Source organism: Aplidium turbinatum, chromosome 1, assembly GCF_918807975.1.
Source record: "Aplidium turbinatum chromosome 1, kaAplTurb1.1, whole genome shotgun sequence".
NCBI lineage: Eukaryota > Metazoa > Chordata > Ascidiacea > Aplousobranchia > Polyclinidae > Aplidium > Aplidium turbinatum.
The window spans coordinates 42,469,446-42,484,081 of NC_137472.1; the positions used below are offsets into that span (position 1 = coordinate 42,469,446).

The 14,636-nt window shown below is 35.9% G+C and overlaps 1 protein-coding gene across 1 annotated transcript; it reads right to left on the bottom strand.

Annotated features, from left to right (window-relative positions):
* Window positions 1-244: 244 nt before the first annotated feature.
* Window positions 245-13,660, bottom strand: LOC145774328 (meprin A subunit alpha-like). The gene is made up of 16 exons (XM_082585553.1): window positions 13,529-13,660; window positions 13,254-13,311; window positions 12,613-12,681; window positions 12,035-12,156; window positions 11,288-11,397; window positions 10,727-10,902; window positions 9,517-9,619; window positions 8,751-8,866; window positions 7,963-8,130; window positions 7,324-7,468; window positions 4,067-4,224; window positions 2,940-3,115; window positions 2,459-2,677; window positions 991-1,099; window positions 641-894; window positions 245-402 (listed from the first exon to the last, which is right to left on the bottom strand). Exons 1-16 carry the CDS (start codon window positions 13,577-13,579, stop codon window positions 385-387), a joined length of 2,052 nt encoding a protein of 683 aa, XP_082441679.1. The 5' UTR covers window positions 13,580-13,660; the 3' UTR covers window positions 245-384.
* Window positions 13,661-14,636: the final 976 nt, after the last annotated feature.

Consider the following 14,636-nt stretch of genomic DNA (forward strand, 5'->3'; position numbering starts at 1 on the left):
GTACGCACTCAAAGTGGCCTACTATACAATTGAAAAACATAACTTAACTAGCTCTAGGCCCTACAAGTGCCTATATGCTAAGTCTGTTGATTGCTGTAGTTTCGAACTAACCACCACATCCGCTAGGTGTCACTAAAATGCTTTTTCCAGAGTGTGATCCTGGTTTTACTGTAATACGTATTGCTTTTCCTGCGATTCAGTTTTACATTTAGCTTACACAATTACACATGCTTCTTTAGGATGTATACGGAAAGTGTATTAACAAAGCTTTTATTTAACAGTAGGTTGTCACATTTTCAGCTTAATGCAGAAATTAGAATGTCAATTATTATGATAAAGGCATTGACATGACATGATGATATTGCCATCGGAGTTCAGTCTTCTTTAAAGAGCTCTTCCCCTCTGTAAAAGAATACAGTTTGTTATTTAAGACACGAACCGTTGATGAATTAGATATGAAATTTTAATATACGTATTTCTCCAAGAAGAAATACCAAAAACAACCGTGTGTCATTTTTGCGCGGGTATTCCAATGGCAGTTATTAATCTAAAGTTAGAGCTTCGGTAGAGAGTTTGTCTTGTTGAACCCGAACTTGATTTCGTTAATCTAAAGTTTATGCAAAAAGCAAAATGATCCTACCAGCATTGCTTTGTGGAGTTCTTTGCTATGCTTGTTCATGACGAAGTAGATGGCAATGAACATGAGCAAGAAAACTGACGCTGACGCAATTGCCACAATCATAACGGCTGCTGTGGTCGTCAGCGAATCATTGTTCTCTACAGGGTCATCTTCAGAAATATTAAAAAGCAGCGCTTTGTTGTCATTCAACGGCTTTGTCATCAGGTCAGTTTGCTTCTGCTTTGAATTAGATGCATCTGCCCACGGCGTCATATCTAGAAAAGTAAAATGTAAGTTAGTTTTTTTACAATTGCTGCAAAAGTTTAACATTGAAATGGTTTAATTTATTTTGTCGCCATTCTTAATGTTACCTTTAACTTCTACAGAAATCACCAACGAATCGTGTTTCACAAAATCTCTGGTGTCCATGATATCGCTGATAGTCATGAAGCTAGAGTAACCGTATCCGCTGTTTCGTTCCTAAGACAAAAACAAATAATGTAAGCTGAAAATGTTTAACCCAGATAGGGCGTGATATCACAAAATCAGTTTGTCTATTTGTTTACCTCTTGATAGTACACAGTTTTTGTATTTTCTAGCACAGACTTATAAGTAGCTTATAATGTTTTTCAGCTTTGAAGTAGTTTGTGTGATAGTCTAATATGAAAAGTACAAACAACACAATCAATGCTGCAACAAGCAGGTGTCCACTTTTGATATGTTGTTTTTGTATGGACTTGCTTATTGTATCAAGTTCATCATATGGGAACAGAAATAGTCACATTTTACGAAGCTTTGTAATTGTCAAACCAAGTTTATTCATCCATACATCTCTCTATGCTAACAGCTGGTCATAGTATCTGATATTAAAAATTTAAAAAATGCTCATCTTGTTGACACATCAGATATCCCAAATATAAGCATTGGTATAGCAAAACAAAAACAAAAATTGTATAGCTGGCGTTTTAGGTCTAGAGTTGTTAAAAACCAAACGCTGGACGCAAAAGAGGCTTGTAGAAAATTAAATTATTTTCAATTAGGGAGTTTAAAATCTCAACTTTCAACTTAGTTCTGTAAATCTTTTATTCTGCTAAGTGAATGTTTTTAAGCTAACTTGAAAGCCTGCAGCCGAGCCAATTGGTGTTGGTTACTGATGCATTCCACCAAAGCAAATGCGATCAAAGCAATACGACTATTTTTGTCAAAAATTTTAAACCAAAACTACTACACGTGTAAAAAAATTTCGGAGGGCAAGCCTTCCACTTCCCCCCTCCAATCCAGCTTTACTTTTTCGGACATTAAGATGTGCATTGTCCATTTATCTTATATACTTTGCTTTGTTAAAACTCAAGCCATTTCCCAACTTTTTTCTTGATCTGCTACTGTATTGTCGGTATGTTCACTGTTCAGGTCTATTATTTTTTTCTAGAAAGTTGTTCACTTTCAGTTAAAATAATGAATGTAAAATGTTGCCCTACATTGAAAGAGTTTGCGGCCATAACCTAACGCTTTCTTGTCCTATTTCATATAGAGATATGACTAAACATAAAGGCCCACTAGTGGATTTTGTGGAGAGGAAGGAAAAATGGTGCTCACACGGCCCTGACAATGTTCAAAATCACTTGCAAAGTAGGCGTAGGCCTAAGTGTCATTTTAGTCAAATTTAAGTGTTTAAATCAGCTTTGTTTGAATGCAATATGCAGTGTACGGCATTTGGGGTAACGTTTTTCAAAGTTCAACAAATTAAAAAAGTAGCATTTATCAAGAGTAGGTTCTAAAATTTAACAATCAAATTTCCTAAGTGAACATGATTTTAAATAACCTCCAATGCATGCATACCGAAGTCGGCTTCTGCCACGCAGAAGACGTCGCACTGCTCATGAAGTTATTGGATTGGCTCATCCGAAGGTTCGCATCTTTGTTTTGATCCACAACAGTCAAACGAATGAATCGGTCGCTGAATGGCCACTGAAGCTGATCGTCATTTTCACCTTTAGCCACGTAATAGAACATGGCCATGTAGCCTTCGCTTGAGCTCGATGATCCTTTAGGATAAACCTGAAACGAGGTGTAGATTAATGAATGTATTCATGCGTTCACTCTTCTTAACGGTTGCAGCAGAAGTGTATTTGCAAGTGTGCTTCCAAAAAGTTTATTACAATGCACAAATGGTTAAAGTGAACTTGTGAATTTATGCAATTTCAACTGCGCTACTTTTAATACTTAGTGTAAGCGCGTTGCTTATTAGTCTCATAATATTTGTTACACTTCACAAACATTTTATAAGAAATAACTTGAAAAATTAAACGTTGTAGGCCACCTTCACTTGAAAGGCATATCCATCATCGGTGTACATGACCGGGCTATATATGGATTCGCCTGGTTCGAGCATCTCCATCAGTTCGCTGTATTCGTGGATGACAAAATATCCCGTCTCGCATGGCTTGTCAGTTACGCTGACGTCATCGAGACCGATTATGTCACCAGGAGAACCATCTGCAAAAAACTAATTAGATACCAGGTAGGCCTATCGTTAAAATAACATAAAAACTATTAAAAGTTTTGACAAAGAAAAATTGTATTCTAGAGTATGTTCTTTGATTTTAAAGACAATATCTTTTTGGCTAGGGCCATCGACCACTGCGGTCTTTTAGCTAAGTCGAACATAAAACTGAATAATGAATTGGAAAGCATTAGCTTCGTTTAGGTGTGATTTTCACCAAGTTCGAAAGATTGCATTATAGCCTAATAGGGCACAGCTGAGTGGTGAGAGCCTTGAAACGGCAATCGAAAGGGCGCCGTTTCGACATCGCTCAAGAGCATGCGGCTGTGTCTTTGGCAGAACACTTAAAGGCATGCCTGAAGGTGGACACGAAGATTGGCTTCCTTGCCTTCCCGTCCACTTAATCTAAATCTTCAACCACCTGGTGTAAGTCTGGATACGACAAAAAAAAGGGCACTTTCCCAGAGATCTTAATTTTTGTGGCAAAAGTATTGCTAAACACGTAATTTTTGTTTTTCATAACAAACCCATGATCTTGTAACGACTTGGCGGATATCAAATTAATAAATAATACAATTTCATAGGGTAGACATCTTTAATATACCGTACAAACAAAGAATGCATGCAGTATTAGTATAAGTATTTTTAATATCATTTTTTTTACATTTTTGACAGAAATACTCCGAGTTAGTAGATTTAACCAGTAGCGTTGATAAAGGGGTTCAGAGGTACTTTTGGACCCGGGCCGGGGTTATTTTAGGGGACCGTAACCTTTCCAAGGGCCCGAAAACATGAATAAACCACATCGTATTTTTTGAATATATACCGTAGTGCGTTTTTCTTATAAACGTCTTGATTTGGGGCCCAAAGATCTCATTGGTACCGGGCTCAAAATATCCTCTCAACAGCCCTGAGTTCAATCTGAGTTCAAATTACAGTGTTACCTGTTGTAGCAACAAACGCCAGTTTGTACATTGAAGGAGCTTTAATTGTCAACCTTTCTATGTTCCAGTCATACAAATGATCACCAGAGATCGTCGTAATTGCTTCGCCCAAGTCTAATATGTCTCCGGTGACTTGATCTATAGTTGCAATGTGGACACTAAAACATCAAAAACGAATTTAAAACGTTAAGCTATATTAGACACCACTCAGTAAGAAAACCATATTAATTTTAATGGCATGACAACGTAAAAACAACATAATCACAACAGCAGAGTAATTTTGGAGCTGGTGCACAAGTCTCCGCCATGGTCATAAATGCGATATGACATGTTATGCGTCAAAATTGGAATCGACCAGCACATTTAGGGTGAAGTGTGTCAAAACTGAACAACATTCAACCATAGATAATAATTCAACCAAGCAAAAACTGTTTATGCTGTTACTAGCTCCCCTTAAATTCAATATTTTCGAACCCCAACTTTCAGGGTAGAGTGAGGGTTTCGGTCGGAGTTAGAAAATAATAAAGCAAAGATAAAGTACTGTAGGCTATAGTCAAGACAGAAAACAGCAACTTTGCCCTATATTTTTGTTCGATTGCAGTCTATGACGTTATGGCATTTTAACCAGGGATGGAGGAACCATTTTAAAAGTAGGTGGGCCCAAAGGCGTAGCAGTCAAAGTCAATCAAACTTCTGGGAGGCTTCTCCCCCCAGACCCCCCCCCCCCATAAAATTGTTGCATTCCTAATACTTCCAATCGTTTATACATTGTGTTTTCATGATTGCCTTTTGTGCCAACCAGCGAAAAATTTCCGTTTTTAGGCCCGATTTTCCCAAACAAATTACAAAATTGTTAAATTTCTCTATAGCACTGTACAAAATATGGCGATGTACACACAAATCAAAAGGCAAAATACACACACAGTTATAATACCAACCTGGGAGAAATAATCTGCAGCAATTTACAGTAGGCCTAGGTGCATGCACTGCATAATATGTAATGATATCATTGTTTTAACCTTAGAGCACAATTAGAGTGATATATAGATTATTCCACCAATCACACGCAACCACACCCACATGTGCTGCCCATCAACAGTGGGCTCAACAGAAAAGTTTGAAGATTAGATTTCGTCATTGAGCTATCAAAGATAACACAGGTCAACAAAATTTTTTTTTTTTAAAAAGCACGGCATGTGACAGCCATTTTAAGGTATTTCGAGGCCCCTGATTCCGAAAATACACTTGTTTTTTGCGAATTGGTTCTAGTTTTTGAGGTAGCCTACAGCAAAGACATTTTTTTTGCAATTTTGAGCCCCTATAGATTTAACGTCGTGTCGTTTATTACATAGACAAAACTAGAAGTAATCCCAGGCACATTTCTGAGTTGCATAAGCGCTATTTGAAACCAATCACTTGATTACAACCCAAACAAACAGCTATTTAACGTTTACTGGCCTAGTGACAATCGAAATACGACGTGAAGCAAGCCTGAGGATCCAATTAAGATGTAGAATATATAACTTGTGCTTTGAAACAATGAAAACTATTAATACTACAAAAAGTGCTCAATGCCAAGCAAAAAGACAAAGCAGAGCGAATTAAATCAAATATAGTTATTACTATCTGAAGCCTTTACAAATTGTTTCACCTAACGGATCATCAGAAGGTCTTATTCAAATAGAATATATTATAGAATACAGCTATAATTCTATTTATAGCTGTATTCTATAGAATACAAATAGAATACAGCTATAAATAGAATATATTTGAATAAGACCTTCTGATGATCCGTTAGGTGAAACAATTTGTAAAGGCTTCAGATAGTAATAACTATATTTGATTTAACTTGTGCTTTGTGTTAATATATTTGTTGACTTCAACAGTATCAGACTTACTAACTAAGCTACTAAGTACAAACAACAAAATACATACATTGTTTTGCTTAACAAACTAGACGAATAAGCAAAACAAAGCCATCGATGAACAAACGCAATTCTTCATTATGGTAGGCCTACTATAGGCTACTGAGCAACACCAATCAAGGTACGAAGGCCATTTATATAATTACAGAATACAAAGTTGTGTTCTTCAATAAAGTAGCTGCTTAAAATTTTATCCTTGTTACGGAAGAACGTAGCCTAATCTTGGTTCGAAATTCAATTCCTGGTAGTTTCAAAAATTCGAAAAAACTAAGTGCATTTTTGAAATCAGGGGCCCTGAAATACTCTAAAATGACTCTCACCTTTTGAGCCAAAATTTCTTTGTTGGCCTGTGTAATCAAATTAGTGTGCATCAAATGAGTGAAGAGCTTTTTTTTAGAAACTCCTTCTCTAATTTGCCGTTTTCGCTATCTTTTCAAAGAAATTTGGCTTTCAAAAGTGGGTGGGCCAGGCCCAGGGATATCTAGAGAAGGGGATATGAAGGCTCGCAGCGATTGCCTTGTTCTCATGACACTACCAGGGTGGTAGTTTGTAGTGCTTTAATCATGTGGTTCTTTTTAAAATCGTAGAAAGTTTTGTAGTGCAGCTGGTACAATGAGCTACAGAAGACAGTTAGCAAATGTTACCTAGAGTATATTTAAAGAATACTTGTTTACAAAGACAGTCAAAAAGTTACCAGTAAGCTGTTTTTTATAACAAAGCCTTTACAGGAGGCTAGATGTAAAGCAAGTATATGGGTAGTTGAATTAACAAGCAACTATGAGCATGCTGTAAATATCCAGGCCTGATTCTAATAGCGCAATGCAAGTTATCATAACAAGATTTAATAAACTACTATCGGTGCCAATTGTCATTTTACGATAAACAAAGATTATTTACGATAAACAAAAGCCCTTCTATTGTCAGACGTATAATAAAAATAAAAAGATCTACCTGTAATCTTATCTACCTGTAATAAAAGCCTTCGTATCCCCTTCTTTAGATATCCCTGGCTAGGCCCACCCAAAAAATAAAGTAGGTGGGCCCAGGCCTACGAGGCCCAGGTGGTTCCTCTATCCCTGATTTTAACCAGGTCGGAGACTTGTACATCAGCTCCGTAATTTTATATCTAAAAAGGTAGCCTACTTACTTTCATTTTTTGTTACCTGGATACGTAAACTACTCTGCTTATCAATTGCATATAAACGGACTTTCCACAATCTGCATACTTCTAAACTTATGTTTGAAAGATTTGTATAGAAGTATTATTGTGCCATAATTTGAACGTTTCTTTTCATTAAATCTATCAAAGAATTGAAGACATTAATCATCCACCTCAGACTGGATAGGCTATTTGGAGCCAAGCTCATGTGATAAGAAAACTCCAAACACTGTTGAGACACTCTCGACTTGTATCTCATTGAGTACATTGCTCCAGTAGCTGCAGAGATGACACCTTCTCCGAACAACATGTAACTACCTGCAGAAAATCGAAAAAAAAAACAGCAAAAGAATTACAAAATATGACTGTAACAAAAATGAAAATCATATACGATTTTCTCTATTCATTTTCACAACTTTTAAAAACCATGAGAGAAATAACGAGCTGTAAGTTCAGTTCTATTGGTTTGAAACAGCGAAAAAATTGCAATGAGAAAAGTATTTTTATTACTGTAAGCACGTACTTTCACCTACCCGAAAATACGCCAACTAGTTAACTACAATAGTTAGGCGTCCCACTGAAACTGAATTACATAAAAGTTATGTTGCCAGCCTGATTATCAGCCATGTAATAGTTGCAGACATTTGACTGATGGGTTTTTCTCTCACACGTACTCCTTAGATATCGAGGCATAAATAGAAATTGGTGACCTTTTTACGAAGAGAGCTCGCTGACGCTCTGCATATAACTACATCTATTGAACTACAGCTATATTACACTACACCCCATTGTCTTGTCACTTCAGCATGTACCTGCTCCAACAACGTCACTAGAGCTATCTGTAGTAGGGTAACTGGGGGGATCGTTACTCGAATCCGGGGTGTGAATGCTCCAATCAGCTGAGTCGACCGTGTCTTGTATATACCCGCACACACTCTCATCATCGAAATTGCAGTTGTTTGTCACTCTTAAGGGATCCGCTACGCAAAATATGACGTAAATAAGTTATAACATGAGACATCAAGTTGGATCTAGTCGACTAACGTGGTTTCAACTAGTTTGAGATTTACAACCAGGTAGGCCTACAATACAGTAAGCTTTAAAATAATATTTATAACGTAAATCATTGCTCAGAAGCCATTTTCGTGTACAAAAGCTCATAAATTTTCAAACTTTCCCAGCACGCCTAGATTAAAATATAACTAACGAGTAAAAATATATGAAAATCAAAAACTCTATCACTATCGAATATAAATTACTTGTACTTTACGTATTGTAATCATGTAGGCTAAGTGCTGTGCTAAAAAGGTAGAACTGTTTTGACAAATCTAGAGATACTTTTTTGATAAAAGATTTTAAATTAATCACGTATTGTTTATCAAAACCACATTCAAATATATGAAATACAAATTAGACTTTATTTTAGAGATTTTTATAATGTGTAGGATCAATTGCATCAAACTGTAGAACATGCAATGCATAACCTCCTGGCTACTAATAACTTTTTATTCTTTACGATTTATACTAGGTTAACCCAAGAGTTTTGCCAAGCAAAAAATCTTTCAAATCAAAAAAAAAGTTAAGTTTCCAAACGACTTACCACATCCGTACATTCGATTGATCTTTGTTACGTCACCCGGGCTGAATGATCTCCGCTGACCAATCACATCTTGAAACTGGGGATCGATTGTGACGATTGTAGGTTCTCCGTTGGTGCTGCAGAGAAATGATTAAAAAAAATAAAGCACAAACTCGGCTCAAAGCATCATACTCCAGGGCTTCCTAAACTATGGTATGGGTCGCCAGTCGCTATCAAAAATAAGACTGAAAACAGCAATTTTGGGGTTTCGAAACAAATTACAAGTAAACCTTCATTTGCAGTAGAAGTTTGTTTTCTTAACAACATAATACAGATAAAACCAAGCAACCACACGGCATTTAACATAGTACATTTAAACTGAACATAAAGTACGTTCACGTTTTTATGTTCAGTTTAAATGTATTATGTTAAATGCCGTTTGGTTGCTTGATTTTATCTGTCTATGGTTAAAGAAAGTCACCTCTTGACCAAAATTGTATTAACAACATAGATTTTAAGCTGCAAGCCTACATAAATGTTTTGGTGTCATGTAGCCTTTTGATATTTCAAGATAAAGTAAAATTTTCAAAAGTTCAAGATTTTTTTACTGTGAAAGTTAATAATAGGATAACTAGTTTTTGTATATCCACAAAAATCATAAACCCATGCGAAGTATATGGCCAAACAAAAACCAAGCACTATTGCCTTCATTTCCTTGCACGACAGTTTTATCTAACAAATGGGTTATAAATGCTTTTCATATTTGTTTTTATTATGAGTTGCTTACGAGAATGATGTGTCGCTATAATGCATGACAGAGTTATAGTCGTATGGCACTCTGCGATCATCGACTACGGCATAAGAGTATGTATCGAAGTTGTGCTCCTTGCCTGAAAAAAAAAAATACCAAAAATTAGCACGAATTCGGTTGAGCGGCGTCTAGATCTTGTCACTAATTTGTGTTGTTGTTTCGTTTCTGTTTTGTTTGTAGTTGATTTCCAGTCAACCCTTTCATACAATTCTGAAACTTGGACAGTGTCACAAAAAAAAATGGAGAAACGGATCGATGCCTTCGAGCTCTGGTCACACAGGCGAATGTTAAAAATTGCATGGAAATAAAAGATCACTATTCAAATTCAAGCAAAACTTGTTTTTACAAAATAGTCATAAGAATAAAATTGAAGTACTTCGGACACACAATAAAGCAAAACTTGTCACAAAGATCATTAATAGAAGGGAAGATAAACGATAAAACAACAAAGGCAGACCAAAAATCATTTGGACAACAAACATCTCTAAATGGACAAAATTAAGTTATGAAAATGCAGTACAATTGTATCCAACCCTCGTTGTATAAAACCCTCCATACGAGGAAAAAACATATTAACGATGATGTATTATCTTTAACTACTTCGGCTTTTCTTTAAATAGTTCTTTTTTCGAATGAGAAGTTATTGTTTTTAGACCACGCTAACTTGGGTCAGATGTCTGGGCATTTCTCGAGCAGCCACTTGACGGTGCAGCCATGCAGGGTGGGCAGACCAACTGCCCCTGATGAAGTAAAAGTTGGGCAGTGGTAGAGTATGTAGTCTGCGGTTTGCTCTTTTGCACCACAGTCGCATGCCGCAGATGCCGATACGCCCCATTTGTGCATTATGGATGATTATGGATCATAATCATCAGGAAATCTTGTCGCTTTGATCAAGTGTCTTTTCAATTTCACACCTTCAATACCTTCCGTGCTTTCTCTCATGATTTAGACATACAGTAGGTAATATTTTACAATCTCAACTAGTCTACCACGTAGAGCTGAAACTGTCCATTAAGTTTTGTTAAGGTTGCAGGTCAACTGCACTATAGTCGGCTGTGGTCGGTTCCTTGTGTCTTTTGCTAATTAAATTTATAAATTTAAAACAGAAAATAAATCTCCTAAGTTTCACCTCGAGTAGAAGTCCAACATTAATGATATCATGACAAGACGTTGCTATACCACTCACCCGAATCGACATTGTCCAATTCGATAGTGACGTAATGATCTCTATCTGTTCTTGATTGTTCATGATAGATACCGATCGCGTGCATCATCTCATGTTCTACTGTGCCAATCCTCTCGCATCCGTTGCCAATGGAAATAGTCTGTTCTCCTCCAACAGATCCCACAGATGAGTAACATCTTAAGAAAAAATAGCTTGTTATTTGTAAAGGTGGTGATTGTGAAGATGAATTTTCTTACCATCAGCCGCAAAGAAATGCACTAACCAATGTAAGCATGCCTTTACCAATCTTTTTGCATAAGTTAGGTGGTTGTGCATTGCCTAAAAACAGAAGTTTTCATATGAAATGAAGAAATTATTCATTTATCTAAAACGTGTAGCTGAACGTTGAGATGTGTTGGCCAGCTGAATCATGTAATGAAATAAGATGCGAATCTTTGTTGAACTACGTGTTTATTGAACACGATTAGTTGTCATTCTTGTTTAGTTTTTGTATGGATAGAGATCACCTAATCATAATTGAATTGTTTTTTTATTAAATAAGCTAAACGCTATAAAACATACCCTCCTAAAGTATCGTAGATGATGTAATCTCTTTCGTTGGTTCTGTCGATGAACGACAGACATGTCTTCAACTCGTATTCTTGTCGGGCATACTCAATGGAACCTATAGCCTGTCGTGCAGTAATTGGTAAAAAAACTAATTTGTTTCCATTTGAGCATAAACCTCTTGAAAACAATAATGACAGGCCTAATCCTCTTCTAACCTAAGTTCAGTTTTGCTCCAAATTTTATTTTAAGAAAAATATGAAACACTTTTTTGTATCCTATCCAGGCTTTCGCCCAGTGGTTGAAGATTTTGATCAAAGCTAGGAAGCTAATTGTCGTGTCCACCTTCAAGTGTACTGCCGTAGACAAAGCCACATGATCTTGAACGGTGTCGAACCGGCGCCCTTTGGAGTGCCGTACAAGTGATCTCACCACTCGGCTATGCAGACACATAATTGAAGACAGATAAACATGGAGCAACGCAGTGTTATAAAAACAAATACAATCGAACACAAACATTTTCTTTAAAAAACTTTTGGTCAAAAAGTGGTTTTCTTTAATGTAGGCAAGTTATAGTGCATGAAATCTACAGATCTTTAGTTTTATTCCTGTAAGATCCTAACAAAGCTGCTTTCTCGAGTGAGAATTTTTGTGCACCAAATGGCATGTTTTGTATTTCTAAACTATATTTTTAAGAATTGAAACAGTAGTAAAAAACAGGCTTTAACTCGTTCGGCTCTATTTATCGCCTTACATAATTACCTCAAGGCTCAAAGTGGAAGAATACATGACAGGTATAGAAGTACTATCCCACAAGCGTGCTGAGTTAACCAGTGTATTTTTCGTTTTTGGAGCTATGATGTCACCATCTAGGTAGTCTTTATCTGAACGATCAGAGTAACAAGATCAACATGTTTTAGCTTTAAGAGATATGAGACAATATAATAGGTTGCAAAAATTCATTTTTACCATAGGCTTACCCTACCTTTATCAAGTTATACAAAATACAATTGTTTGTTAAAACTTAAAACTACCAGTATTTCTGCTGAAATTTAATCAGTTAGTAGAAACAATGTTATTTGGTTCCAACTCCGGCATTATAAATTATGAATAAATTTGTTAGAAGTCATTTTCTGTTGCCATTAAAAACAAAAATATGCTTTAAAAGTGATTTGTTTTATGTAAAGTCAACGTCCAACGAACATATAAAAACTGAATTGAATAAATCCATTGACATGCACTGATCACCATCGACAGGTCAATTCAGTGGCTACAAGCATCCTTAGACTTTAGTTTGAACTAATGTTTAAAATGAAACCTGAGAAAAAATTGCTTCAAACCTTTGTTAATTTCGAAGATATCTCTAACTTCAGGGGCGTTTTGGTCGTCTCCTTCTCCGATATTTAGTGCTGCAAAAGCAATCAAAGTCGTATTTACATGTAGGCTACTGTACGTAATTGTAAGCTACTGCCATGGTTTTAATTTGATTATCGTCATGGCCCAACTACGATATTGGACTTCAAAAAAGCGAATATTTTGCGCATCTGTGCTCAGATTTTTGATGAAATGCAATAGTGTTATGATGTGAACCGTAATAAAGTTTTTAATATGCTGTAAATTATTTCGCTCATTTAAAACTCCATCATACAAAGTAAAATATACAAAAATCCAGAAAGACAAGAAGTTCTGTACATCGATTTAGTCTAATCTACAGTAGGCCTATCTAGCATTTTTCTGCTACTTTACATTAATCAATTTACTTTAAGCTGTGTAGATTTTTTGAAACATGTCTTTGATGCAGATAATAAACCGTGGTTTTGCTTCTATGAAAATAAAGAAATCACCTTTACCTAACGACGAAAAATGCAAAGTTGCTTTGACTAGAACTATTTTTGTATCAAAACACTTGCAATTAAGAGGCGTCTTCGTGCACAGCTTGCTTCTTTCTTGCAAAAATCAAATAGGCCTACTAGATGCTCACCGCATTTCAGCAACTTTCCACCTCTGCTTCCAACATTGACGTATTGTACTGACTTGCTCTGCAAACACGCGTCATATTAATTTTTATCTGCAGTAAAACTAAATAGGCTGAAACTTTAAATAGATGTTGGCTTGTGCCGGTTTAAGCAAAAAGTCTTCTTAAACCATTTTTATGAGAAAATTAGTGACAGATCAAAGCGTTAAAAATCTGTGAAAAATAGCATGCAATGGTACCTCAACATATTCTAAACGTTCTGCAACGCAAGCAAATCTCACCTGAGATGACGACAAGAGAGCCAGAAGTAACGCAATCAAAAATAACTTCATGGTTTTCTTACCAAAAACAAATAAGAAACAAATCAAATCTAAAAAGTTATGAAACTTGCGAGTATTTACAACTACACAAGCTCTAAAATGCTAATGTAGAGATTACAATTAAAAAACAATACTATAAGTGAGCAAAAACTTATGGCTATCTAAATACCAGTTTTAGATGTAATTAAAACTTTCCTACCCACTACCACTACCAGCTGTTTATTCGGATAACAGCATGAATCTGAGAAACTATTGCAGTATTTTTTATTTAAACGTCACAGTTATGATAACTACGTGCATATGCTTTTTCAGCGCTTGACATTTCTTCGAGCATTTCTACTTGCACACTTTCAATACAATATGTCTAGCATCATTTTTTTTTGCAATAGAACTGGTTATCAGCAGAAATCAGACAAACTTTAATAATTGACAGAATTTCAAGTTAAGCGATTATTGAAAATGCACTTACTCGATGCTTAAAAGTTGTTCAATGCACTGGTCAATATTTATGTTTTGATAAAGCCACAGGCAAAAATGCTTCCCATGCACGCGATGCTTATTCTACGTTGTTTACTCTATTAGGATTGCCCTTCTTTACTTCGAGGCAGTGATTTTCAAGCGTTGCAGCAAAGACAGATAAAAACTTCTGGTGGGTCAGTGGCGACGGGGATTATCACTTTTTTTTTCAGTTATTACAAAAAGACACTAAGAAGAGATATAAAGAATAAATATTTCTTAATTGCAAACTTTTAAATTGCAAAACTTTATCATGAGAGGAAGTATTTTGTTTGACCATGATGTTGAGCTCTGAAGCGATTAAATAGTTTTGCATGAGTATAACATTTGCACAGCACAAGTGGTAACACAGATTGCAACTATGAACAAGCATTCAAAAATAATGATTAATCAATTTCTTATCATCAACTGGTTTTCAAGAGTTTACATTTCCGTGATCCCAATGTACCCTTGTCATACAATTTTGTTTCTGACTGCTTTGCATTTGTTTTCTCTGTGAGATAGGCCTAGGCGCTCGCTTTTTGTCCGAACGAATGTTTTAGTGTGACAAAAA